The sequence below is a fragment of the Myotis daubentonii genome, chromosome 2 (assembly GCF_963259705.1).
Source record: "Myotis daubentonii chromosome 2, mMyoDau2.1, whole genome shotgun sequence".
Classification (NCBI taxonomy): domain Eukaryota; kingdom Metazoa; phylum Chordata; class Mammalia; order Chiroptera; family Vespertilionidae; genus Myotis; species Myotis daubentonii.
Genome location: NC_081841.1, coordinates 109,804,697 through 109,832,529, shown reverse-complemented (window position 1 = coordinate 109,832,529; position 27,833 = coordinate 109,804,697). Strand labels below are relative to the sequence as shown.

The following is a 27,833-nucleotide window of genomic DNA, read 5'->3' as shown; positions in this document are numbered from 1 at the left end:
GACAGGTAAAAAGAAACCATACAGCTTTGCCGTGTACAATGCCCACATCTCTGCAGCAGTTTAGACACTGGCTCCTGAAAGAGAAGGACGGCCTTCCCTGCTCTCATCACAAAATGCTAGGTCCAGTGAGAGCACAAAGGCTCCAGGGAACTCTGCCTGTGGACTCTCACAAAGAGCAGAACATCCACTGCTGGGCATGGTTGTCATATACAAAGGAAAATGTGAAGTAGTTCAGTTGACAAATATTACAAGCTTCAATTCTGACATCTTTCCAGATGCCCTGGATCAGAAAGAAAGGCCTCCAGTCCCAACTAAAGGAACACTGCTCCTTTTGAATAAAGTTGGCATGGCATTCTCCCTTCTGTACACTGGGAGGGCAGTCTGAGGGTACCTCATAGCTAGTGTGAGCTCTGCTCTGCTCTGCTGGGCTGCATACAGCACTGGTGACTGGAAACACAGCTCAAGGGAGTTTAGGGCTTTGACCACATGCATAACATCAAAGCTGTATTTTAACATGTTTGTTTTCCCAATAAGAACATTATGGTATTGAACAGGACCTTTGTAACTATATCAACACCCTCAAAAATCAAGTTTACTTTTTGCCATTTGCTAATATCAAAGGGGGTCTGAAATTTTTGGCTATAGATCCAGTTATCCAAGGAGTTCCATGTAGTTAAGGTCATTAAGTTTGTAGCAAGGATCCATTAAGGGAACTCAGGCACAGGCTCGCTGTGGTGGACACACAGGATACCTGATTGAGGTTGCGCTGGAACAAGGCAGTGTGCATGCAACCAGGAACCTCTCCAGGCAGCTCTAGTGAGCCTTTCCCATTGTAGATCCTCCAACTTCCCTACAAGGTAGGGTCCGCACTGCACAGCACGAGCAGCAGGAACAGGCAGAGGTGCTTGCTGAGACCCAGAGGAAGGTGTCAGTGCCAGTGCTGCAGAAGACCACAGAAGCCTCAGTGAGCTCTTGTGGCCCCCAAACTTTTTATCAACAGAGATAAATTTCTTTATCATTTTCTAATTATTTCACTTAAAACATTTTTTTACAAGAGAAGCTTATTAAGTACATGGTTTCTCCATTTTTATAGAAGTATCAAGCAGAATTTGTAGTTAACATGAAATAACCAGTGTTATCATTTTGAGTTATAATCAAAAGCAAAAAACTGCCTCTGTGATCATGGTATGCTTAAATGTTTAGTTCTGTGAAGCTTTCTGAAGTGTTGAAACTAGTCCACAGGTCCCCACTTTAATGGAGCTCATAGTGTCCAACTCCTGTTTTTGAAAAATCTGTGTGAGAAAGGAATTGCTGCAGTGCACATATTATAACCTAATTCCTCTTGTAATTCTCTGGTCCTGTTTTGTTTTTAAAATGGGATAATAGTTTATTAACCACTAAAAGGCAGGGATATGAATAAGAAGACATTCTAGAATCTTTTCTAATTTTTGTTAAATTATTCTTTCAATAGATATTTAAATATTAAGCACCGAGCTGCAGAAAGGTAAGACAGAGATAAGATGTCTGCCTCAATAGGATTTTATAATTTAGTTTTTAGCTGTGATACTAGTGTTATGTTATTCAATTAGCTCTTGCCTTTATTGTAGTATTTCACTCACCTAGTTTCTAATTGTATTGGCTCAGCTGCTTGGCATCAAGACTTCCAGCTGTAGAGAAGCAAACATCACCTTTTTTCCTCACTCAGTTTCAAGTAGAAGGATTTTTTTTTTAACTACAATGATTTCTTTAAAGGGCATACTGCCACCTGAAGTTGTCACCTTCTAGATGTCAGTTACTACTTCCTAGAACACTTCTTCAGTTGGGAACAAGGATCAATCTCTCTTTAAAAAACTGATGAGATTCCAAAATGACAGCAGAGTAAGTGGAAGCTACACTGACATGTCCCAGGGACAAATTAGAATTAGAACTAACATACAGAAAAACCATCCTGAATAATCAACTGAAGACTAGCTGTAAAGAACCCTGATAACCAAGAATTGAAAGTGGAGACTGCATAGAGATTGATAGGAAGTGTGAAGGTGCAAAAGGGCTGGCCAGGCTCCCACAGATAGCAGCTGAAGTTCCAGAGGGATGTCTTGGCTGTGGTGGGTTCCCACTGAGAACTCTGGAGTCTAAACCCCAAGCTGGGCTGCCTGCCAGCAAGCAACATCTGGAAATGCAGGCACCATCTTAAAGGGCCAACACACAAAATCTCGTATGCAGCCATTCACCTTGGGCTTTGGCAGAGGGAGGGCAGAGTGGACTGGAACTGTGTGAGCAGAAGCCAGGGTTGGGGACTCTGGGATTAGAGCTTGGAAAGCAGAAACCCCACTTTCCTGTGCTGAAACATTCCCTCATACTACACTGGACATCTTTCTCCAGGACCCTAACCATCCAGGCTAAGGGGGAGAGCAATTGCCCCACCCTGTTGGAAAATCTCTTGCCACAGGAGGCTAATCAAGATAATAATAATCAGACTACAGGCAAACGTAGGTCTCTGGAGGCTTTGAGTCTTTGCCTGATCTAATTCAGGGGCCGAGGCTAGGAAAAACAGACCTTGCTGCACATCTTGGTCCTTTCCAAAGACAACAAGCCCTAATAGAGGGAACCACAAGCTGTGAATTGCTGATAGCTCCAAACAGGGTACTCAGGACCAGTCACGGTGCCTGATATTGTCCTGCACTAGAGATTGGGAGTTGTAGCAGATCTACCTAATATATAGACACAAGCCCAAACAGGCAGCCAAAATGAGGAGACAAAAAAACAAACAAACAAACAAACAAAAACACCACAAGGCCCAAATGAAAGAATAAGAATTCTCCAGAAGGGCCAAATGAAATGGAAATAAATTTATCAGACATAGAGTTCAGAATAATAATGGTAAGGATGCTCAACAGCATGAAAAAAAGACATAACTATGAAGAATGACATAGCACTAATAAACAACACAGTGTAAGGAATACACAGAAGATTAGGAGAAGCCCAGGATCAGATCAGTCAAGACAGGAGGCCGAAACCGGTTTGGCTCAGTGGATAGAGCGTCAGCCTGCGGACTGAAAGGTCCCAGGTTCGATTCCGGTCAAGGGCATGTACCTGGGTTGCGGGCACATCCCCAGTAGGAGATGTGCAGGAGGCAGCTGATTGATGTTTCTCTCTCATCGATGTTTCTAACTATCTCTCTCCCTTCCTCTCTGTAAAAAATCAATAAAATAAATTAAAAAAAAAAAAGACAGGAGAGAAAAAATCAAAGAACCAAAAAGAAAAAAAAAATTGAAAACAGGACAGCTTATAGTAGCTGCGGGACAACATGAAACGTAACAATGTTTGCATCATAGGATTACCAGATGGGGAAGAAAGTAAGCAAGGAATAGAGAACATGTTTGAAGAAATGGCAGAAAACTTCCCTAACCTAGTAAAGGAAAAAGTCACACGAGTACAGGCAGCACGGAGAGTCCCAAGCAAGAAGAACCCAAAGTTGCCCATGCCCAGACATCATAATTAAAATACCAAAAATTAAAGACAAAGAGAGAATCGTAAATGCAGCAAGAGAAAAACAATTTATTACCTACAAAGGAGCTCCCATAAAGCTGTCAGCTGATTTCTCATCAGAAACTCTACAGGCCAGAAGGGAATGACCTGAAGTATTTAAGATAATGAAAAGCAAGGATCTGAAACCAAGATTACTATATCTAGCAAGGCTGTCATTCAAAATAGATGGTGAATTAACGAGCTTCCCAGGCAAAAAATAAGACTGAAGGAGTTTATCACCAACAAACCAGCACTGTGAGAAATGTTAAAGGGACTGAGAAAAAGAAATAGAAAGACAGGCATAAAGAATTAAAATGACAGTAAATATCTAAAAGAGACCTACCTCAGAACAAAAGACACACAGGATGGGAGTGAATGGATGATAAAAAATACTCCATGCAAATGGAAACAGAAAAAAACCTGCAGTAGAAATACTCATAGCTGACAAAAAGACTTCAAATTGAAGTTTATCACAAGAGAAAACAAAGGTCACTACATAATACTAAAGAGATCGATCCAACAAGAGGATATAACCCTAGTAAACATATATGTGTCCAATAGAGGAGCATCTCAATATATAAAAAAACTTCTAGAGGACTTTAAGGGAGAGATCAACTGCAATACAGTCATAGTAGGGGAATTTAACACCCCGCTGACTTACTGGATAGATATTCCAGATAAAAAATTAACCAGGAAACAGGACTCTAAATGACACACTAGATCAGATGGACTTAATTGACATTTATAGAAAATTTCATCCCAAAGCTGCAGAATATATATACTTCTCAAGTGCACATGGGACCTTTTCAAAGATAGACCACATGTTAAGATACAAAACAAGTGTCTACACGTTCCAGAAGACTGAAATCATATCAAGCATCTTCTCAGTTCACAATGGACTGAAATTAGAAATCAACTACAGTAAAAACACTTAAAAACATTCAAACACATGGAGACTAAATATCATGTTACTAAACAATGAATGGGTTTCCAATGAGATCAAGAAATAAATAAAAAACCTTCCTGGAAACCAATGAAATGAACACACAACAACCCAAAATCTCTGGGACAAAACAAAAGCAATCCTAAGAGGGAAGTTCATAGCACTATGGGCCTACCTCAAAAAAAAAAAGAAGAAGAAAGAAAGAAAGAAAGACGGGAGGGAGGGAGGGAGGGAGGGAAAGAAAGAGAAAGAGAGAAAGAAAAGAAAAGAAGAAAAAAAAGAAAAATTAATAATAAACTAGTTACTGTACAACTTAAAGAATTAGAAAGAGAACAACAAGAAAAGCCAAGAGCCCTAACCAGTTTGTCTCAGTGGATAGAGCCATCTGCCTGTGGACCGAAGGGTCCCGGGTTTGATTCCAGTCAAGGGTATGTACCTCATTTGGAGGCTCCTCCCTGGCCCCGGCCCTGGTCAGGGTGCATGCAGGAGGCAACCAATCAATGTGTTTCTCTCACATCAATGTTTCTCTGTCTTTGCCTCTCTCTTCCACTCTCTCTAAAATTAGTGGAAATATATCCTCAGGTGAGGATTTAAAAAAAAGGAAAGAAAAGCCAAGAGTAAGTAGAAGGAAGGAAATAATAAAGATTAAAGCAGAAGCTCCTGCGGCGCGACCGAGGCCGGCGGGAGGGCGACCCGGTTGAGACTGTCGCTGCCCAAGCTGAGAGCAAAGGCCCCAGAGCCTGGCGCCTCTGCCGCAGGCAGCCATTTCCCAGGAGCTCTGCATCCCCGACCTGCTCCAGTGCTGGGAAATACTGTGCCCTAAAGAATCCGGATCAAGAGCCAAACGGAGGAGCAGTGAGGACGAGAGGGTTGGCAGCAGCGCATGGCAGCCAGTTGGTAAAGCGTGAATACCTGAAGGTGAATGTGGTGAAGACCTGCGAGGAAATCCTCAGTTATGTGCTGGTACAAGTGCAACCCTCGCAGCCCGGCCTGCCGCGCCCCAGCTTCTCCCTCTATCTCTCAGCCCAGCTCCAGATTGGGGTGATCCGGGTCTACTCACAGCAATGCCAGTACCTCGTAGGTAAGTCTGGGAAGGCTGCACCAAAGTGGGACAGAGGTGAGTGGCCTTCTAGGCTGGCTCCCTACCTTGCCCTCCCTGCCCACAGAGGACATCCAGCACATCCTGGAGCGCCTGCACCGTGCCCAGTTGCAGATCCGAATAGATATGGTGGAGACTGAACTACCCAGCCTGTTGCTTCCTAACTGCCTGGCCATGATGGAAACCCTGGAAGATGCTCCAGACCCCTTTTTTGGGATGATGTCTGTGGATCCCAAGCTTCCCAGCCCCTTCGATATACCTCAGATCCAACACCTTTTGGAGGCTGTGACCCCAGAGAGAGCCCCTGAGGAGATCCCTCCCAAAGTCCCCATAGAGCCTAGGAAGCCAGACAGGACCCTGGTCACTGTGCTGTCTCCGGAGGCCATCACCCTCCAGGAAGCAGAGCCCATACGCATGCTGCAGATCGATGGTGAACGAGACCTCCCAGAGGTTAGCCATCGAGACTTGGACCTGCTCATTGCTGAGGAAGATGAAGCTATCTTGTTGGAGGAACAGGTGTCCAAGGAGGAACCTTGAGCCCCAGAAGTGGAAACTATAGTTCCCCCTCTCTCACCTCTAGCTCTTGCACAGTTGGAAGAGGCCGCAAAGCCACTTCCAGGCCAGGTCCTGGCCCCAGAGGAGGTGAAGCCAGCAGTCTGGGAGCCGGAGGCCCTGCTTGCTGAGGTGACGCCCCTGCCCCCGCAGGAGCTGCATCTCCTAGCCCCACTCAGCCCAGAGAGGAGGCCCCCAGCCTCCCCACCTGCTCGCCGTTGCCGTAGTCGCCGCCGCCAGTTACTGTTCTGGGACAAGGAGACTCAGATCTCCAGGGAGAATTTCCAGAAACAACTGCAAACCAGAGCTCATTGCTGGGAGTGTCCGATGGTGCAGCCCCCTGAGAGGATCATCAGAAGCCCCACAGAGCTGTTTCAAACCCCTACTTACTCTGACTGGCTACCCCCCAGAACTGCTGGCTTTCTGGACCCGCTGTGCCCAGCCACCCCCAAAAGCACTCAAACAAATGCCCCTGGAGCCTGGAGAGGAGGCTGCTGAGAGGGAGGCAGCAGCTGAGGAGGAAAGGAGAAAAACGGAAACCCTGAGTGATATCCAGGTCCTGAGGGATGCCCAAGAGCCCAGTGGACCCCTTATGCTGTCTTCAGAGCTCTCCATAGAAGCAGCTGAGGAGGAGAAGTCTCACATCAGCCTCATCCCCCCGGAGAAGCGATGGGCCTGGGCTGAGGCGGAGCAGCCAGAGCCCCCTGTATTGCCTGTGGTGCCCGAACTCCCTGAGGTGCCCATGGAGATGCCTTTGGAGCTGCCTTCGGAGGCAGAGCTGCTCTCACTTGAGGCTGTGTACAGGGCAGTGGCACTGGAGCTGCAGGCCAACAGGAAGCCAGATTTCAGCAGCCTAGTGTCACCTCTTAGCCCTTGCAGGATGGCTGCCCAGGTCTTCTACCTGCTCCTGGTGCTCGCAGCCCAGCAGATCTGTCACATGGAACAAGAGAAGCCTTACGGGCACCTCCTGATCCAGCCGGGGCCCCGATTCCAATGTGGTTAGAACCAATTTAGAAGCTGCCAAGAAACCAGCTACGTTAAACCCTGTCTTGCCTTACTAGACTCTGCCTGTCTCCTTTCTGGAAGTCACCTTTGTTCTTCCTGCTCTCAGAGCAGAGCTACTGTTTAAGGAGAAAATGAACTGCCTTTATTACAAAAAAAAAAAAAAAAAGATTAAAGCAGAAGTAAATGACATAAAGACTAAAAAATAAATAAATACAAAAAAATCTAGAAACTAAGAGCTGGTTCTTTGAAAAGATTCACAAGATTAATGAACTTTTAGCCAGACTCATCAAGAAATAAAGAGAAATTACCCAAATAAATAAAACCAGAAACAAAAGCAAGGAAATAACAACTGACACCACAGAAATACAAAGGATTGTAAGAAAATACTGTGAACAACTATATGCCAACAAGCTAGACAATGTGGATGAATTCCTAGAAAAATACTATCTTCCAAAATTGAATCAAGAAGAATCAGAAAACCTGAATAGGCCAATAACAAATGATGAAATTGAAGCAGTTATCAAAAAACTCAAAGCAAACAAAAGCCCAGGTCTGGATGGCTTCACAGGGGACTTTTACCAAACATTCAAAGAGGAACTAACACGTAAACTCCTCAAGCTATTCCAAAATATCCAAGAGGAGGAACACTCCAAGGTCTTTTTATGAGGACAGCATTATCCTAATTCTAAAACCAGGTAAAGACACTATGAAGAAAGAGAATTACAAGCAGATATTCCTAATGAACATAGATACTAAACTCCTTAGCAAAATATTAGAAAATCTAATCCAGCAATACGTTAAAAAGATCATACACCATGATAAATGGGATTTATTCTGGGAATGCAAGGCTGGTACAATATTAGCAGATAATAAATGTGATACATAAACAAATTGAAAGATAAAAATCACATGATCACATCAATAGACACAGAAAAAGCATTCAACAAAATCCAACACCCATTTACACTAATAAAAGAGAAACATGCAAATTGATGTCACTCTGCTACGCCCACCAGCCAATCAGGATATGTATGCAAATTAACCCAACAAATATGGAAGTTAATTTGCACATGCAGGTGTGGAGCGAAGACTGAAGATGACTGAAGACTGAGGAGGTTTGGCTTCTCCACTGCAGCTGGAGCGGAGAAGCCAAGCCTTGCTGCTGTGGCCGGACCAAAGGCCTGGGTCCCGAGTGCCAGAGGAAAACCGGTGCCGACAGCCAGGGGAAGGAAGGCCTATTGGGCGAATCTTTGTGCAATGGGCCTCTAGTTTTTTGATAAAAATTCAGCAAAGTTGGAATAGACGGATCATACCTCAACATAATAAGAGCTACATATGTCAAACCTATAGCCAACATCATACTCAATGGGCAAAAACTAAAACATTTTCCCCTAAGAACAGGAACAAGACAGAGATGTTTGCTTTCACCACTCTTCTTCAACATAGTACTGTAAGTCCTAGCCACAGTGATCAGACAAGAAGAAGAAATAAAAGACATTCAAATTTAAAAGAAGGAAGTAAAACTGTCATTATCCACCAAAAAAGTACTAGATTTAATAAATGAATTTGTCAATGTAGCAGGGTACAAAGTTAACACTCAGAAATTGATGGCATTTTTATACACCAATAATGAATTCTCAGAAGGAGAAACTAAACAATCCCATTTACTATTGCAACAAAAAAGTTAAGATACTTGGGAATAAACCTAACCAAGGAGGCAAAAGACCTGTAGTCAGAAAACTGCAGGACGTTGAAAAGAGATAGAAGAAGATATAAACAAGTGGAAAAATATACTGTGTTCATGGGTTAGTAGAATCAACATCATTAAAATGTCCATACTACCAAAAGCAATCTATAGATTTAATGCAATTCCTGTTAAAATACCAACAGCATATTTCACAGATCTAGAACAAATACTCCAAAAGTTTATATGGAACCAAAAACAACCCCGAATAGCTGCAGCAATCTTGAGAAAAAACAAAGTTGGAGGGATCACAATACCAGATACCAAGTTACACTACAAAGCCACTATAATTAAAACAGCCTGGTACTGGCACGAGAACAGGTGTAGAGATCAATGGAACAGAACAGAGAACCCAGAAATTGACCCAAGTCATTATGCTCAATATTTGAGAAAGGAGGCAAGAACATATAATGGAGCCAAGACCCTCTATTCAATAAATGGTGTTGGGAAAATTGGACAGATACATGCAAAAAAAAAAAATAATGAAACTAGACCACCAACTTATATCATGCACAAGAATAAATGCCGGGAGCCGGTCCATCCTTGCTGTTTCAAGGGACCTGGCGTATATAGCATACTGTTCTTAATATGTTTGCTCCCCTTAGCGCTGTGTGTTTTAACCAAGGTCACCTCTCTGAGAAAGGTTTTTCCCCAGGTAGGAATTTTTCCCTGAAGTCCGGGAGGGGATGCCTCTCCTAGAAAGGTTGTTTCCCCAGGTAGGAATTTTTCCCTGAAGTCAGGGAGGGGATGAAACTCCTTAACTAAGTGCCAGGCGGGTAGTTAATCACTACAAACAATCATGCTTAAGCTACATAATCTTTACTCCCTGGAATGTTGATAAGAAACGCCCTAACCTTTGTAATAGAGATTGATAGGATTGAATCAACTGGTATAAATACAGATGTAAAAAGACAGAAAGAGACAGAACTTAGAACACAAGGCTTGGAAGACAGGACCAAGAGAGACAGAGCCTAGGCACAGAACCTACACAGAACGTTCTCTAGAGACAGAAGAACTTCGCTGGAGAGAGCATGCCGGAGGATCCTGGACAGGGACTGGCCTCGGAGCCTGGAGGCGGAGCCTGGCGAGAGAGCATGGCAGGGGATCCTGGACTGAACCTGACTGCGGAGATTGGCAGGAGAGCCTGACTGGAACCTGGTGATTGGACCCCGGCTGGAGAACCTGGACAGAACCTGGCTGGAGATCCGAAGCAGAACCTCACTGGAGATCCAGACGAGAACTTCCCTGGAGATCCAGACCAGAACTTGGCTGGAGATCCTGGCTAGAAATCCTGGCTGGGCTGCTGATCAACTGAACGCTGTCTCGAGACCATTCCTTCTTCACCGACTCCGTCCACACCTTTGGGGACCCCTGGACCTGCTGGGGTTGGACCCCGGCAAATAAACTCAAAATGGATAAAAAGCTTTAATGTAAGTCAGGAAACCATAAAAAATCCTAGAATAAACCATAGGCAGCAAAATCTCAGGCATCTCTCATGGCAGTATGTTTATGGATACATCTGCTAGGGCAAAGGAAACTAAGAAGAAAATAAGCAAATGAGAATATATCAAAATAAAAGGCTCCTCAGCAAAAGGAACCAACAAAATGAAAAGAGAGCCCACTGTATGGGAGAACATATTTGGCATTGATATATCTGATAAAGGGTTATTCTCCAAAATATATGGGGAACTCATACAACTTACAAAAAGAAGACAACAATCCCATTTTAAAAAATGGGCAAAGGACCTAAATAGACATTTCTCCGAAGTAGACATACAGATGGCCAGGAGACATGAAAAAAAATGCTCAAAGTCACATCATAAGAGAGATACAAATTAAAATGACAATGAAATATCACTTAATACTTGTCAGAATGGCTACCATCCACAAATAAACAAATGACAAGTGCTGATGAGGATGTGGAGAAATGGGAACTCTAGTACACTGCTGGTAGGAATGCAGACTAGTTCAGCCATTAAGGAAAACAGTATGGAGTTCCCTAAAGAAATTAAAAATGAAATTGCTGGTTGACCCAGTGATCCCACTTCTAGGAATATATCCTAGGAAACCCAAAACACCAATCAGAAAGAATGTTTGCACCCCTATGTTCATAGCAGTGCTATTTACAATAGCTATAATCTGGAAACAGCCCAAGTGCCCATTAGTAGATGAGTGGATAAAAAAAGCTGTGATACATTTACACCATGGAATACTCTGCAGTAGTAGAAAAGGAGGATCTCTTACCCTTTGAGACAATATGGAGGGACCTGGAGAATATTATGCTAAGTGAAATAAGCCAGTCAGAGAAAGACATGTGTCACATGATCTCACTCATGTGGAATCTAATGAACAAAATAGATCCTGAGACAAGCACAGAACAGACTGTCGAATCTCAGAGTGAAGGCAGGGGACTGTGGGTGGGTGGGAAGAGATCAACCAAAGAACTTGTATACATATGTGCATAACCCATGGGCCCAGACAATAGTGTGAAGGCCTTGGGCAGGGTTTAGGGGCATGCTAGAAATGGTGATGAAAAGGGGACATACGTAAAACTTTTAACAATAAAGATTTTTTTAAAAAAAACCTGATAAGACTAACCTAAATTTTCTAAAAATGAAATTGCATATGATAATGCATAATATGTGACATAACTTTAAGAAAAGCAGTATAAAGCATGTGAATCATGGTCAGTTTTTTGTTTGTTTGCTTTTGTTTTGGGGTTTTTTTTGTTGTGAAGCTTCACATGAGGATTTTTTTTCCCATTGATTTTCAGAGAGAGTGAAAGGGAGGGAGTGGAGAGAGAGACATACATCAGTGTGAGACACATCAACTTGCTGCCTCCAGCACCCACCCAAATGAGGTGTAGGTTGGGTCCCGAAACCTAGGTACCTGCCCTGATCAGGAATTGAACCCTCGATTCTTTGTGCATGGACCAAATGCTGCAACCACTGCGCACACCAGCCAGGGCATAGTCAGTTTCTTAAGCTAATAGAATATGCAAAGATAGGGAAATACATCTACTACATACACACTTTTCTGAGGTTTGTTATCAGCATCATATTACTACATATTCTACATACATATTCACACGGCCCCTTAGATTTGTAAATTAAATTGTAATGTTTACTTGTGTGATGACCTCATGGGATAGCACCTAATATTAGAATCTAGAGTTCTTTGTTATTGATAACATGTAATAGTGTATCAGTGAATAAAAATTATCCCAAACTGTAATACCTAAGCTTACAAACATGGTCATAGATGTTTCTAAAAACTAATCATATTCACAATTAATGTTTTCATTTATAATGCAAAATTAAAATACTGAAAATTTGCTAACATCAAATAGAATTTATTCCCACTAGGTTTATAGTCCCAATTAAGCATTCAAGCTACAGGAAAGGCACATAGAGAAAGTATTCATTTTAACTTGTCACGTGATTTTTCTTTTTCTTTTTTTAAAATATATTTTTATTGATTTCAGAGACAAAGGGAGAGAGATAGAAACATCAATGATGAGAGATCAACATTGATCAGTTGCCTTCTGCATGCCCCCTATTGGGGATTGAGTCTGCAACCTGGGCATGTGCCCTGACCAGGAATCCAACCGTGACCTCCTGGTAGATGCTCAACCACTAAGCCACATCGGCTGGGCTGATTTTTCAGTGTACAAAAGGAACTTCATAGATATTTTGAGAGCAAAACGGGAAGTTTGTAGTGTATGCACATGACTTATGTAAGAAATGAAAGGAGACCTTTTCCAGCATTTTTCTAGCTGTATATAATGGCTGATCACAAAAGAAGCAATGTCATAGCTTTAGAATTATAGTGAGCAAGAGGTAAGTGATGTAAGCCATAGAGAAAATGGCTCAAAACCTGACAGAATTTTAAATCTCTGTTATCCAATAGAAAACTATTGAAAGTAACATCACGTTAGAATGGATAGTCCTATTTGCTAGCCTTTTTAATTTGACTGCAGAGCTCTAAAGAGAACTTTTCAGGGTTCAAAAAGGTAGCTTTCTAAAACATGCAGGTGTATTTTTTTTAATCAGTGAAAGCAGAAAGAGGCAGATTGTAATAAATGAACAAAATCACGTTTGATAAGAATTTATGATGCAGATAACTAAGCTAAGTCAAAGATACTTGTAAGATTTTAAATGTCATTGTATGGACCTGAAGGGTAGTACACTAAATGAAATAAATCAGGCAGATAAAGATAAATATCAGATGATTTCACTTATATTAATAATCTAAAAAACAAAACAGAAACAGATTCATAGATACAGGAAACAAATTAGTGGTTTCTAGAGGGGGGAGTGGTTGAGGGGCAGTTGAAATGGGATCAAGAGGTAATGGGGATGTAAAATACAGCATAAAGAATATAGTTAAGCCCTGGCTGATGTGGCTCAGTGGTTATAGCATCAACCCAAGAACCTGAAGGTCTTTGGTTAGATTCCTGATCAAGGGCATGTGCCTGGGTTGCAGGTTCCATCCCGGCCCTGGTTCCATCCTGGCCCTGGTTGGGGTGTGTATGGGAGGTAACCAATTAATGGGTCTCTCTCATTGATGTTTTTTTCTCTTTCTTGCTTCCCCTCCCTCCCTTTCACTCTCTCTAAAAATCAATGGATAAAATATACTCAGTTGAGGCTTAACAAATAAAAAAAAGAATATAGTCAATAATCCTATATAATAAAAAGACAATATGCAAATTAACCCTCACACCCTCACAAGATGGCTGCCTACAACCAGGCCAGCAGGGGGATTAGTGAGAGATGACCAAACAACTGAACAGCAGGCTGCGTGGGGCCACCAGGCTGGCGGGGGGATGGGGGGCATGAGGGGCAACCAGGCTGGTGGGGGGGGACAGTTAGGGGTGACCAGGTTGGCAGGGGGGGTGCAGTTGGGGGTGACCAGGCTGGCAGGGGGGGAAGTTGGGGGCAATTAGGCTGGCGGGGGGGGCAGTGAGGAGTGACCAGGCTGGTGGGGGGGGGACAGTTAGGAGCAACCAGGCCAGCAGGGAGGGGGCAGTTGGGGTGACCAGGCTGGCACGCAGAGGCAGTGAGGGGCTATCAGGCCAGCGGTGGGGGGGGGGGGGGCACAGTTAGGGGCAACCAGGCAGGCAGGCAGGTGAGCAATTAGGAGCCAGCAGTCCAGGATTGTGAGAGGGATGTCCGACTGCCAGTTCAGGCCCTATCCCTGAGATCAGGGACATCCTAAACCATCAGTCGGACAGCCTAAACCATCAGTTGGACATCCCCCAAGGGGTCCCGGATTGGAGAGGGTGCAGGCTGGACTGAGGGTACCCCCCCCCCGCCATGCACGAATTTCGTGCACCGGGCCTCTAGTATTTTAATAACTGTATAGTGGCAGATGGTAACTAGACTTATTGTAGTGATCACTTTGTAATGTATATACTAGTAAGTATCAAATCACTGTGATGTACACCAGAAAATAATAGGATATTATCTGCCGATTATAATTCATGTTTTTGAGATGGGGTGAGTGAAATTGAAAACAGGTCTTACAAAGAACCTACAGTGTCTTTGTATTTAGACTTAGAATTCTCTGGCTCATAACTTTCATTTAAAGGTTTTAGCTAAAATTGTCAACTCTTATTTTTTTAATAAATAGTTGTTTTGTCTTTTAAATTATTTTTTTCTTAATGGAAGTTGAGTTTTCCAAGGAATATTGCTACTAAGTAATGTTTCTTCTTTGCTATAGGTAAAACTTTAGTCAAGAGGCTGACAAAAAAGGTAAGCAGTGTGTGTAGGGAGGGGTTCTTTCTTTCTTATGATAGGAAATGAACTTTTATAAGTTAAATTAAAAGATTTTACTATGTGTATATTCAAAGGATATTGAGGATGTACTGGCAGCAATCCAAACAACTCACTGTGGATCAACCTTTTTTAGAGACCTTGGAGATAAAGGTAATTTTGATTTGTTGTTGACTTTCTGCTTATGTGTTTGTTTTAAAATGTTTTTATTGATTTCAGAGAGAAGAAGGGAGAGGGAGAGAGAGAGAAATATCAGTGATGAGAGAATCATTCATCTGCTGCTTCCTGCATACCCCCCACCTGGGGACCGGCCTAAAACCTGCTCATGTGCCCTGACCTGTAATCAAACTGAGAATCAAACTGTGACCTCTTGGTTCATGGGTCAACGCTCAAGCACTGAGCCACATCAGCAGGCACTACTTATATATTTTTATCAGCCAAAGCATTACTAAGGAATTATGGTATGAGGCTTGTGGCTATGTGTTAGAGGATATACAGTAGAGAACCTTCAAAGAGAATGTTATAACACACACCATGTTATTTAACCAGTTAACTACCATGTGTCCAAAACGGAAACCATCCCCAACACACCACGATATTTTGAATTTAATTTAAAAAATCAGTTTGCAGTGAATATTATAAAAATATACAGTTTGAGTGTTCTTCAATATTTCAGCTGAAAATTCTCATGAAAAATTATTTTAAAGTTGGTCAGGGCTGCCACTTAGGAAAAACATTTTTTTTATAGACGCGTGTGGTGTGTGGGGAAGGTCCACCGCTTGCGTCTACAGACGCTTATGTTATACAGGTTAATAGGTGTTTGTAAATTGTAATTAAATACTCATTAGGAAGTAAGTAACTTTTTCATACTCTGAACAGTCACAGATAAATTATTCAAGCGATTTTTTAAAATATATTTTTATTGGTTTCAGAGAGGAAGGGAGAGGAAGAGAGAAACAGAAACATCAGTGATGAGAGGGAATCATTGATCAGCTGCCTTCTGCACACCCCCCACTGAGGACCGAGCCCACAACCTAGGCACATGCCCTTGACCAGAACCGAACCCGGGACCCCTCAGTCCGCAGGCCGACGTTCCATCCACTAAGCCAAACCAGCCAGGGCCTCAAGTGATTTTTATTAAAGCCTAGAAAGGAGGAGCAGGGCAGAATATCTAAAGCATGGGTGGGAACCTTTTTTCTGCCAAGGGCCATTTGGATATTTATAACATTCTCAGGCCATACAAAATAAATAGTTTAAAAATTAGCCTGTTATATTTGGTCAAACATTTAATTAACTCACCCCTAATGCCTTGGCAGGGCCAGACTAAATTATTCCTCAGGCTTTATACTGCCTGTCTGCAGATATATCCTACCCCTGATCTAAAGTAACCAGAGAAGGCTGCAAAGAGAATCCATATAAAAGAACTATAAAAGTTTTCACTATCTTATAACTAGCAAAAGGTAGTATATTCTTGAAATAAAAAAATAATTTTATCCACCATGCATTATAAAAAAGGAAATTATAAGTCACAGTTATTATGTATTTTTTAAACCTAAGCAGAATTCTCAATATAATACCATTCTCAAAGATATACTGAATATAAATTGTATCACATAGTGTAAGATATAAATATATTCTTATGATGTGGTAATTTCTCTTTGGGGAACAGGATTCTCAAAATTGCATTCAGTGGCAATCCATATTTTATAATGATTCCAATTTTTAAATATTTCCAGAGAAGCATAGTAACAAAATTTAATCATCTCTTCTAGTTGCCTCTAAGGATTTTTTAACAATTTTTAAAATATAAATTATTTTAAATACTTCCCTACTTCACATGCAGTTTTAAAATATTGCCATTTAACAGAATTTATTTTGCAATTAGATGTGGCAAATATGTATTAAATTGTTTCTCCTATTAATATTCTGAAGTGTCCATAAATTTTAAAAAGCGTTTTCAGGGGGCAAATGCCTAGAATGCTATTGTTACGAATATCTTTGTCTATAATCTATCTTGAGAGGGTAGGGTGCTATTTCTACACTGTTTCAACTCTTCAAGCTTTTTATTTACATCAGCATTTCAAAGAAAAACTGGAATTTTCTTTTCCAAACAGCTCCCCTGTGGAAAAGACATGGACTTATGTCTAGAGAAAAGAAACATGAGGTCTCCTTTTGGCACCAAGCCCACCAGTGCAGTCTAGCAGTTTGGCCATTTCTTCACATTGCCATATTCCTTTGAAATTTAGAAAAAAAACTATTCACTTTTTTTTTTTTGTGAGGCTGCCACGGGATGAAATACTTCAACTAAGAATGCCTTCATATGAACACTGAATATTTTAAAGAAAAAAATATCTGGCCCTAGCCAGTTTGGCTCAGTGGATAAAGCATTGGCCTGTGGACCAAAGGATCCTGGGTTCCATTCCGGTCAAGGGCACATACCTTGGTTGCAGGCTTCTCCCCAGCCTGGGCCCTGGTAAGGGCTCCCTTAGGAGGCAACCAGTCAATGTTTCTCTCTGTCTATCCCTCTCTCTTCCACTCTCCCTAAAATTCAATGGAAAAATATCCTCTGGTGAGGATTAACAACAACAAAAAAAGGATAAAAAGAAAAAATATATGAAGACTTACTGTATAGGCTTTTTTGTTGAAGAGAAATACACCTGCTTCAAAATAAAAACAGAAAAGTCAGCGGTATAAAGTAATAATGTAAGTCATTTAAAATATATACCTGAAGTTACAACCAAAACACTGAATTATAGTACCTGGATGCAAAATCTTTACCTGCCTTGCTCTGAACAACTGGCCCCACATTGCTGCATTGCATTTCTGCATTACATGATTGGGAGCCATTATAATGTGATCTTCCTCCTCTGCCATCCCCACTTCAAGCCTATATTCCTCATTTCTGTGCTACCATGGTAGCTTTACTTCCCATTGCTTCTTCTACATAAGCATTTCAGACCTGTCTTGTATGGCTTTCCCATTTATATCACAACTGTTTAATTAAAATTTTCACCCATCCTTCAAAGACCATTTTTAGAATTGCACTTCTGATCATCCAAACTCAGGAAATGATTTCACAGTTAAAGTCCTATTAATCTTACTCTCAGTATCTCTTAATGGTATTTAGCATTTTCTTTTTTTTTAAATATATTTTATTGATTTTTTTACAGAGAGGAAGGGAGAGGAATAGAGAGTTAGAAACATCGATGAGAGAGAAACATCGATCAGCCACCTACTGCACACCTACTGGGGATGTGCCCGCAACGAAGGTACATGCCCTTGACCAGAATTGAACCTGGGACCTTTCAGTCCACAGGCCGACGCTCTATCCACTGAGCCAAACCGGTCAGGGCAGCATTTTCTATAAACATTTGCATTTCAGCCTCCTGATGTATACAACACCATCTATTAAGAATTCTTGCTAGAAATCAAACTTGCATCTAAACACAGCTCTGGATCTAACTAGCTACCAGTTTGTAGAAATTGTAGAAGATAGAGGAACATGAAATGACAAAGATGCAGTCATAAAAATTTTCTAAACTGTAATAAACTTTACAGGACAAAGGACCACGCTTCTTCAACAAATTAGTTGAAAGGGGGGGAAAAGACAAGGGAGAACCTATAGATTATAAGATATTTAAGACACAAGGAACAAAGAAAAATTAAAAACTTTTGTGAATCAAAGTACACTATCTCTTGGGCTGGTGTGGCTTCATTGTTAAAGCATCAGTCCACACACTGACAGGTAGGTTGTGGGTTCAATTTCCACACAAGGGCATGTTACCTGGGTTGCAGGTTTGATCCCCAGGCACGATCAGGAGGCAACCAATCGATATGTCTGTCTGTCTGTCTGTCTCTCTCTCTCTCTCTCTCTCTCTCTTCCCCCCTCCCTCCCTCCCTCCCTCCTTTCCTCCCTACCTCCTTTCCACTCTAAAAATCAATGGAAAAAATATCCTCAGTTGTGGATTAACAACAACAAAAAAGGTACACTATCAAGAGAGTAAAAAGGCAAACGACTGGATGGAAGAAAATATTTACAAATTATATATAGGGGGCTAATATTCAGGATATGTAAAGAACTCCTATAACCCAGCCGGTGTGACTTGGTTGAGGAGGTCCCCGGTTGGATTCCTGGTCAGGGCACATGCCCGTTTGCAGGCCCGATCCCCAGTCCCCCAGTAGGGGGCTTGCAGGAGGCAACTGATTGACATTTCTCTCACATCGATGTTTCTATCTCTGTCTTCCTCTCCCTTCTTCTCTCTGAAATCAATAAAAACATACTTAAATTTTTTTTTAGAAAAGAACTACAACTCAACAATAAAAAAAAAAAAACAATTTAGCCCAGGATGGTGCTCAGTGGTTAGAGTGAAAGCCTGTACACTGAAGTTCAATTCCCAGTCAAGGGCACATACCTGGCTTGCAGGTTCAATCTCTGACCCCAGTCAGGGCATGTGTGGGAACTAACCAGTCGATTTTTCTCTTTCACATCAATGTTTCTCTCTTCCTCCCTTCCTTCCACTCTCTGGAAAAAAAAAAAAAATCAATGGAAAAAATATCCTCAAGTGAGGATTAACAAAAAAACAATTTAGAAGTGGGCAAAGTGAAATAGATATTTGTTGTAAGAAGATATACAGATGGTTAATTCGCACATGAAAGTATGCTCAGCATGACTAATCACTAGGGAAATGCAAATAAGCCACAATGAGATGCCACTTCACACCCATTATTATCAAGAAAAAAAAATGAAAATAAATGTTGGCCAGGATGCGGAGAAATTGTAATCCTTGAACATTGCTGGTGGGGGTGTAAAATGGTGCAGCCACTGTGTAAACAGTATAGAGGTTCCTCAAAAAATTAAACATGAAATGACCATTTGATCCAGCAATTCCACTTCTGGGAAAATACCAAAAGAATTAAAACTGTTATTCTGTCATTGAGAGGTATAAACCGGAGAGGTTAAAACCGGAGACTCAAACAGATATTAGTACACGAGTGTTTGTAGTCACAGTAGCTAAAAGGTGGAAACAGATGATAGCTAAACAAACTGGTGCATCCATACAGTGGAATATTATTGCACCTTAAAAAGGAATGTAATTGTTGCCCCTGGTCAGGTAGCTCAGTTGGTTAGAGTGGTCCCCCATATGCCAAGGTTTTGCATTTGTTTACTCTCGGTGACTGGTGAGTGCACACATTTACTAGACCTACTCAGTATAAATTTAAAATTATAGTAATACATATAGAAAACTTGTCTGTGAAATTAAACTTTTCACACATACTTAATTTTAATTACACAAACATTTCTACATAAGTAAAAACAGGTAAACTAACTTGTCTTTTTAACATACACATTTGGAAAACCTACTTTATTATATAACAGACTTTCGGCTTTAACAGGCACCCCCTCGCCCAAATTAGTCTGTTATATCGAGGTTTTCTGTATTTTACAAAAAAAGTAAGTGACTTGAGATCTGTCCATCAACTGCAATGCAAGAACTTCATTTGAATCCTGATTTTAGCACACTTAAAAAAAAATTCTGAAGCAGGGATGTTTGTAACACTGATTTTAATTTGATGATACTAAGGAATTATTGATAAATTTTTAGGTGTGATAAATATATTTGGGAGGGGGAACAGTTCTTTTAGAGATATAGTCTGAATTTTCTACTATGAAATAATACGCTATATGGGTTTTGTTTCAAATTAATCCAGTAGACAGTGAGGGAAAGGGATTGAGAGGTATAAATAAAACAAGACTTGCCATGAGCTAATATTACTGAAGCTGATATATATAATTATTCATCATATTCTCCCTACTTTTGTATATGACTGAAGTTTCCCATGATAAAGTTTTTTGTTATGCCAAGCTCATGATCCAGAGGGAAATTCTTTTTATCTTATTAAAAAGCTATGATTTATAAGATATTGCTTCTATATTTATTCTAATTCTTTTCCTGGCAAGCACATAAAACCTGACACCATTGCCCTAGCCAGTTTTACTCAGTGGTTAGAGCCTCGGCCCTCTTACTGAAGGGTCTCAGATTCGATTGCTGGTCAAGGATACGTACCTTGGTTGCAGACTCAATCCCTGGCCTGGGTCAGGCGCGTGCGGGAGGCAACCAATCGATGTGTCTCTCACCTGATGTTTATCTCTCTCTCCCCCTCCTTTCTCCCTTCCACTCTCTCTAAAAATAAACAGAAAACTATTCTTGGGTGAGGATTAAAAAAAAAAAAAAAAAAAAAAAAAGCCAACACCATTTACTCAAGCTGAAAAGAAAGTTTATTTTGTCGCCTGGTTTAATCCAGTGCTCAGGCATCACCAGTGTTCATATCCTTCAGGCCTGCCAGTTACAGACTGGCTCCATCCTCAGCCCTAAACACTGATCTATGGCTCTCTCCATCACCTCACATCCTACGTGAAACAAATTTCACATCATCAAAATCCAGGGGGAAAGATGAAGTGAATGATCCAGCCTTCTCTGCAGAAATCCCTCTCTGCTTGGCCCAGTGCAGGTCACAGCTCATCCCTGAGTGAACTGCAGCCAGACAAATGCATCCTGCTTATGAGCTTGGGTCAGCTATATACCATCCCAGCGCCAGCTCTACAAAGTACTGTGACCGCACCAATCAGCCTCTGCCTCCAAAGGGGAAATCATGGGCTATCCCACTCCAACTGCATGTTGGAGAGTGGGAAAGGAGTGGTTGCCCAGAGGAAAATCAATATGCCGCAGGGATTTCACTGTTTCATTTTAAATAGTACAGTTTACCCCTTGTATATCCAAATCTCTGTTATTCTACTGAATTTGTAAATTTGCTTACTTGAGATGTTATGAACAGTTAAAGATGAGCAGAAACTAAATAGAGTGCCATGCAAATAAAACCTCTAATGGTCTGGCCGGGTGTGACTCAGTGGTTGAGCATCGACCTATGAACCAGGAGGTCACAGTTAGATCTCTGGGGGGGGGGGGATGCAGGAGGCCACTGATCAATGATTCTCATGTCATCATTGATATTTCTCTCTCTCCCTCTCCCTTCCTCTCTGAAGTCAATAAAAAATATTTTTTTAAAAAACAACCTCTAATTGATACCTGTATTTCCCAGCCAGCATTCATTCCACCTCCTTACTAGTAAGAGTAATCTGATAAAACCTAGTATCTTTTTAAGTATTAGTAATGTACTTAACTCTATTATAAAAGTTTCCCACTGTACCAAAGAGGTAATTTAAAGTGAAAATGTGTTTTTAATTAGGTGAAGTTTCCATGTAGTATATATATGATTACTTCTAAACCATCTAAAACTTATTTTCTGACGTTTTTATTTTAATCTCTTTCAGGGTTAATTTCATATACTGAGTATCTTTTCTTGCTTACAATCCTCACTAGTAAGTATCACATTTTTTTCCTCAACAATTATGTGGACTTCTCTATTATTTATGAACAGAGTTTTGGAAGTTTAGTGTTTATGTGTGTGTTTTTTTAATTTTTTATTTATTGGGAGAGAGAGAGAGAGAGAGAGAGAGAGAGAGAGAGAGAGAGAGAGAGAGAGAAAGAAACATTAGTTTGTTGTTCCACTTATTTATACATTAATTGGTGGATTCTTGTATATGCCTTGGCCTATTGGAATGACGTTCTAACTAACTGAGCTACCTGGCCAGAGCAGTATTTATATTTTATTATTAAAAATACTAGTGGCCTGGCATAGATTCATTCACATTGAAAGGATATTAATTAGAAGGTGGCCAGCGGGGCAGGACTGGGCAAGATGGCCCGGACACGTCTTGGAGCCAACCTTCCACGGTCCCCCCCGCTGCAGCTCCAAGGGTGTCTGCAGAGTGAGGGGGGTCCCTCTACCAGGTGGGGTCCCTCGGCCTGGCCTGCGAAGATCAGGCCGAAACCGGCTCTCCGACATCCCCCAAGAGGTCCAGAGTACGAGAGGGCCCTAGCAAAGTTGCTGTCATACAGGGTGTGGAACACACATTCAAGTGTGCAGTAAACCAGATTCAGGGCCGACAGTGCCCCAGCAACAACATAACCCACAGCCAAAGGTGAAATCGCATGGCCCCACCAGGAATCGGGCTCCCTCCTCTCTGGTTCTGGGGTGCGTCACCTGAGAACCGGCACTGCGAAGTCACCGCAGCTCAATAGCTCCTGTGTTGAGTGTCTGCCCCCTGGTGGTCAGTGCAGGTCATACCTACTGGACAGTCAGACGGTCACTTAGCCTTTTATAAATATAGATTATTGGGCCTGGCCAGTATGGCTCAGTGGTTGAACGTCATCCTATGAACAAAGAGGTCAGGGTTTGATTTCCTGTCAGGGCATATGCCCAGGTTGCGGGCTTGATCCCCAGTAGGGGGTGTGCAGGAGGCAGCTGATCAGTGATTCTCTCATCATCGATGTTTCTCTCTCTCCCTCCCTCTTCCTCTCTGAAATCAATTAAATATATATATAGTATTGAGCCCTGGCCAGTGTATCTCAGTGGTTAGAGCATTCACCCATGCACCAAAGGGTCGAGGGTTTGAGTCCCAGTGAAGGGCACATACCCGGTTTTCAGGTTTGATCCCCAGCTCTGGCCGGGGTGTGTTCAGGAGGCAACCAATTGATTTGTCTATCTCACATCGATGTTTCTTTCTCTCTGTCTCTCCCCATCCCTTCCACTCTCTAAAAAAAAAAATCAATGGAAAAATATCCTCAGTTGAGGATTAACAACAACAAAAAATGCTATACCAGTATTAATTTCTTAGTTTTCATAAAGGTACTGTGGTTATATAAGATGTTGACATGAGAGGAAGTTGGATGAAGGGTATACTAGGTGTACCAGTTAATAATACGGATTTTTTTCAATAGATGGAGTTACACATATGTTGATATATATGTGATTTGATATGTATGCTATTTTTTGTTGTATTGACAGCAAGCTTCAAAACTTCTTATGTCAAATTTGCTGCAGGTGTTAACATCATAGATATTTTTACGCTTAAAAATGTCGAATTTCGTGCTAAAAGAAAAAGCATTTGCGGGAAATTTTAATTCATTTATTTTGAAGAAAAGTGCTGCTGAAAGTTATCGTATACTTTGGGAAGCTTATGGTGAACATGCTCCATCTCAAGATACTTGTGAATGCTGGTTTAAACGCTTTAAAAGTGATGATTTCGATGTGAAAGTCAAAGAACATCCAGATCAACCAAAAAAGTTTGAAGACCAACAATTACAAGCATTATTGGATGAAGATGTGTGTCAAAATCAAAAACAACTTGCAAAAAGATTAAACGTTGCTCAGCAAACCATTTCTGATCATTTATAAGCAATGGGAAAGATTTAAAAGGAAGGAAAATGAGTCCCACATCAACTGAACGAAAGGCAAATGGAAAACCGAAAAGTCATCAGTAAAATGTTGCTTCAGCGGCACAAAAGAAAGTCTTTTTAGCATCGAATTGTGACTGGTGATGAAAAGTGGATTTATTTTGAGAATCCCAAACGCACAAAATCATGGGTTGATCCCAGGTCAACCATCAACAACGACTGCAAGGCCAAATCGCTTCGGAAAGAAGACAGTGACAATGCTCTGCGTTTGGTGGGATCAGGAAGGTGTGGTGTATTATGAGCTTCTGAAACCAGGTGAACCTGTTAATACTGATCGCTACTGACAACAAATAATCAATTTGAACCATGCTTTGATAGTGAAATGACCAGAATGGGCCAGAAGACACGGCAAAGTAATTTTGCTTCATGATGATGCACCATCACACACTTCAAAACCAGTTAAAGACACGTTGAAAGGTCTTGCCTGGGAAGTATTAACCCACCCGTCGTATTCACCAGACCTTGCTCCTTCAGATTACCACTTGTTCTGATCTATGGCACACGCACTTTCTGAGCAGCACTTCAAAACATACGAAGAAGTGGAAAATTGGGTCTCTGAATGGTTTGCCTCAAAACAAGAAAAGTTCTATTGGGACGGTATCCACAAATTGCCTGAAAGATGTGGGAAATGTGTAGCTAGCGATGGACATTACTTTGAATAAAGCACTTTTGATGTTTCTCTTGAAATTACCGTGTTTTCCTTGATTACAAAATCCGCATTATTAACTGGTACACCTGGTATTGGGAACTCACCATGCCATCTTTACATTACTGTAAGTCTAAAATTGTTTCAGAATAGTTTTTTAAAAACCCTACTCTGAGAAAGGAAAATAAAAGGTAAAAATCAATATGAAAATAGCCATGGTCCTATAAGAGTATAGGAAAGCTAAAGATACAAAGTTCTCAAATTATTTTTTCTTTGAGGCAGCACACTTAATAGCAGAACAGCACACCCATGGACATGTACCAGCCTTTGAAAATCATTATCATAAGAAGAGATCACTTTTTTCTCTGTTTAAGCCCTTACACATGTAGCTTCTGGTGGCTGGTTTCAAATTCAAAGATCTATTAGATTTGCACGTAATTTACAATTCATCAACGTTTAAATACTCATTTTTCTCTTGATTGCAGAACCCCATACCGGGTTTCATGTTGCTTTCAAAATGCTGGATGCAGATGGTAATGAGATGGTTGAGAAAAAGGAATTTTTTAAGGTAAGTAGATTCTAGTTATTTTTGGTGTATCATAAAGCACCTGGATAGTTGTGTGATGATAATTTTACCATTTTCATAAAAATTAAAATTATATTCACTGCTTATATGTCAGATGTCAGGAAATCATTTATGTATTAAAAATAGTAAATTTTCTGTATTACAACCTTGAGGAAATAGGCAAGGCACAAAGCATAAGATTCCAAAAACAAATGAGCTGAAGCATCTATGTTTTTTAGATTTTATTTTTATGATTTCAACAAATGATAATATAATATAAAGGGCTTTGTGGGTCTGTTAAAAATTATTCTTAAATCTCCGCCCAAAGAAAGAGATACGAAAAACAAAAATTTAGGTCTTCATAAAAAATAGGGAGAAATGGACCCGACCAGTGTGGGTCAGTGGTTGAGCATCGGCCTAAAAACCAGGAGGTCATGGTTTGCTTCTCTGTCGGGGCACATGCCCGCGTTGCAGACTTGATCCCCAGTGTGAGGCATGCGGGAGGCAGCCGGTCAGTGATTCTCTCTCATCATTGATGTTTCTGTCTCTCCCTCTCCCTTACTTTCTGAAATCAATAAAAATATATTAAAAATAAAAAATAAAGTCTCTTTTGTCTGGTATAAGTATTACTACTTCATCTTTTTTTCCATTTTCATAAAATATCTTTGTTCATCTCTTCAGTTTCAGTCTGTGTGCGTCTTTTGATCTAAAATGAGTCTCTTGCACACAGCATATGTAAGGGTCTTGTGTGGTTATCGATTAGGCTCCATTATGTCTTTTGATTAGAGCATTTAATTTATTTTGCAATTAAAGTAATTGTTGATAGATACGTGTTTATTGCCTTTTTATTCTTTTTTATCTTTTTTTTCTTCTTAAAGAAGACCCTTTGACATTCCTTGTAATACTGGTTTGGTGGTGCTGAACTCCTTTAGCTTTTTCTTGTCTGGGAAGCTTATCTGTTCTTAGATTCTAAACGATGGCCTTGCTGCATAAAATACTCTTGGTTCTATCTTTCCATTGGGTCCTTTCCATTGGATTCTATCTTTCCATTGGGATATTTCATGCCAATCCCTTCTGGCCTGCAAAATTTATATTGATAAATCAACTGACAACTTACTGGAGCACCCTTATATGTAACTGCTTTATTCTTGATGCTAAGAATTTGTTTTTAACCTTTGGCATTTTAATTGTGATGTGTCTTGCTGTGGGCATCTTTGGGTTCATCTTGTTTAGGACTCGCTGTGCTTCCTGGACTGGTATGCCTAGTTCCTTCACCAGGTTAGTGAAGTTTTCCGTCATTTTTTCTTTTTCTTTTTTTAATTTTGTTTTATTGCTTAAAGTATTACAAAGAGTATTACATATGTCTCCTTTCCCCCCCTCCCTTGACCGCCCCCCAGCTTCCTCTACCCCCAGTGTCTTGTGTCCATTGGTTATGCTTATATGCATGCATACAAGTCCTTCGGTTGATCTCTTACCCCACCCCCTGACCCCCAAACCCTCCCCGGCCTTCCCGCTGTAGTTTGACAGTCTGTTCGATGCTGCTCTGCTTCTGTATCTATTTTTGTTCATCAGTTTATAATGGTCTTTATTATCCATAAATGAGTGAGATCATGTGGTATTTTTCTTTCATTGACTGGCTTATTTCACTTAGCATAATGCTCTCCAGTTCCATCCATGCTGTTGTAAATGGTAAGAAGTCCTTCTTTGTTACAGCAGCATAGTATTTTATCGTGTAGATGTACCACAGTTTTCTAATCCATTCATCTGCTGATGGGCACTTAGGCTGATTCCAAATCTTAGCTGTGGTAAAATATGCTGCTATGAACATAGGGATGCATATATCCTTTCTGATTGGTGTTTCTGGTTTCTTGAGATATATTCCTAGAAGTGGGATCACAGGGTCAAATGGGAGTTCCATTTTTAACATTTTGAGGAAACTCCTTCCATAGTGGCTGCACCAGTCTGCATTCCCACCAGCAGTGCAGGAGGGTTCCTTTTTCTCTGCATCCTCTCCAGCACTTGTCGTTTGTTGATTTGTTGATGATAGCCATTCTGACAGGTGTGAGATGGTACCTCATTGTTGTTTTGATTTGCATCTCTCGGATGATTAGTGACTTTGAGCATGTTTTCATATGTCTCTTGGCTTTCTGAATGTCCTCTTTTGAAAAGTGTCTATTTAGGTCCTTTGCCCATTTTTTGATTGGATTGTTTATCTTCCTTTTGTTAAGTTGTATGAGTTCCCTATATGTTGGAGATTAAACCCTTACTAGAGATACCATTGGCAAATCTGTTCTCCCATGCAGTGGGCTTTCTTGTTGTTTTGTTGATGGTCTCTTTTGCTGTGCAAAAGCTTTTTATTTTGATGTAGTCCCATTTGTTTATTTTCTCTTTCGTTTCCATTGCCCTAGGAGCAGTATCGGTGAAGAAATTGCTTTGGCATATGTCTGAGATTTTGTTGCCTTTGGATTCCTCTAGTATTTTTATGGTTTCCCATCTAACATTGAAGTCCTTTATCCATTTTGAGTTTATTTTTGTGTATGCTGTAAGTTGGTGGTCTAGTTTCATTTTTTTGCTTGTACTGTCCAATTTTCCCAACGCCATTTATTGAAGAAACTGTCTTG

General features: G+C 40.9%; 2 protein-coding genes across 4 annotated transcripts in view; both read left to right on the top strand.

The window, feature by feature from the left end:
- MICU2 (mitochondrial calcium uptake 2) overlaps positions 1 to 27,833 on the top strand; it is a 114,137-nt gene that overhangs the window by 49,889 nt on the left and 36,415 nt on the right. For 2 of the 3 annotated variants that reach the window (XM_059684211.1, XM_059684210.1), the window contains exons 3-6: positions 14,593 to 14,624; positions 14,723 to 14,798; positions 21,976 to 22,023; positions 25,133 to 25,215. In XM_059684211.1, coding sequence (XP_059540194.1) covers positions 14,593 to 14,624; positions 14,723 to 14,798; positions 21,976 to 22,023; positions 25,133 to 25,215 — 239 coding nt within the window. The remainder of the gene's footprint in view (positions 1 to 14,592; positions 14,625 to 14,722; positions 14,799 to 21,975; positions 22,024 to 25,132; positions 25,216 to 27,833) is intronic. The other variant, XM_059684212.1, reaches the window with a different exon arrangement.
- LOC132225865 (meiotic recombination protein REC8 homolog) lies at positions 1,868 to 7,254 on the top strand. The gene is given in 4 exon segments (XM_059680850.1): positions 1,868 to 1,878; positions 5,116 to 5,552; positions 5,638 to 6,524; positions 6,526 to 7,254. Coding segments are annotated over 4 exon segments (1,935 nt in total). The 3' UTR covers positions 7,126 to 7,254.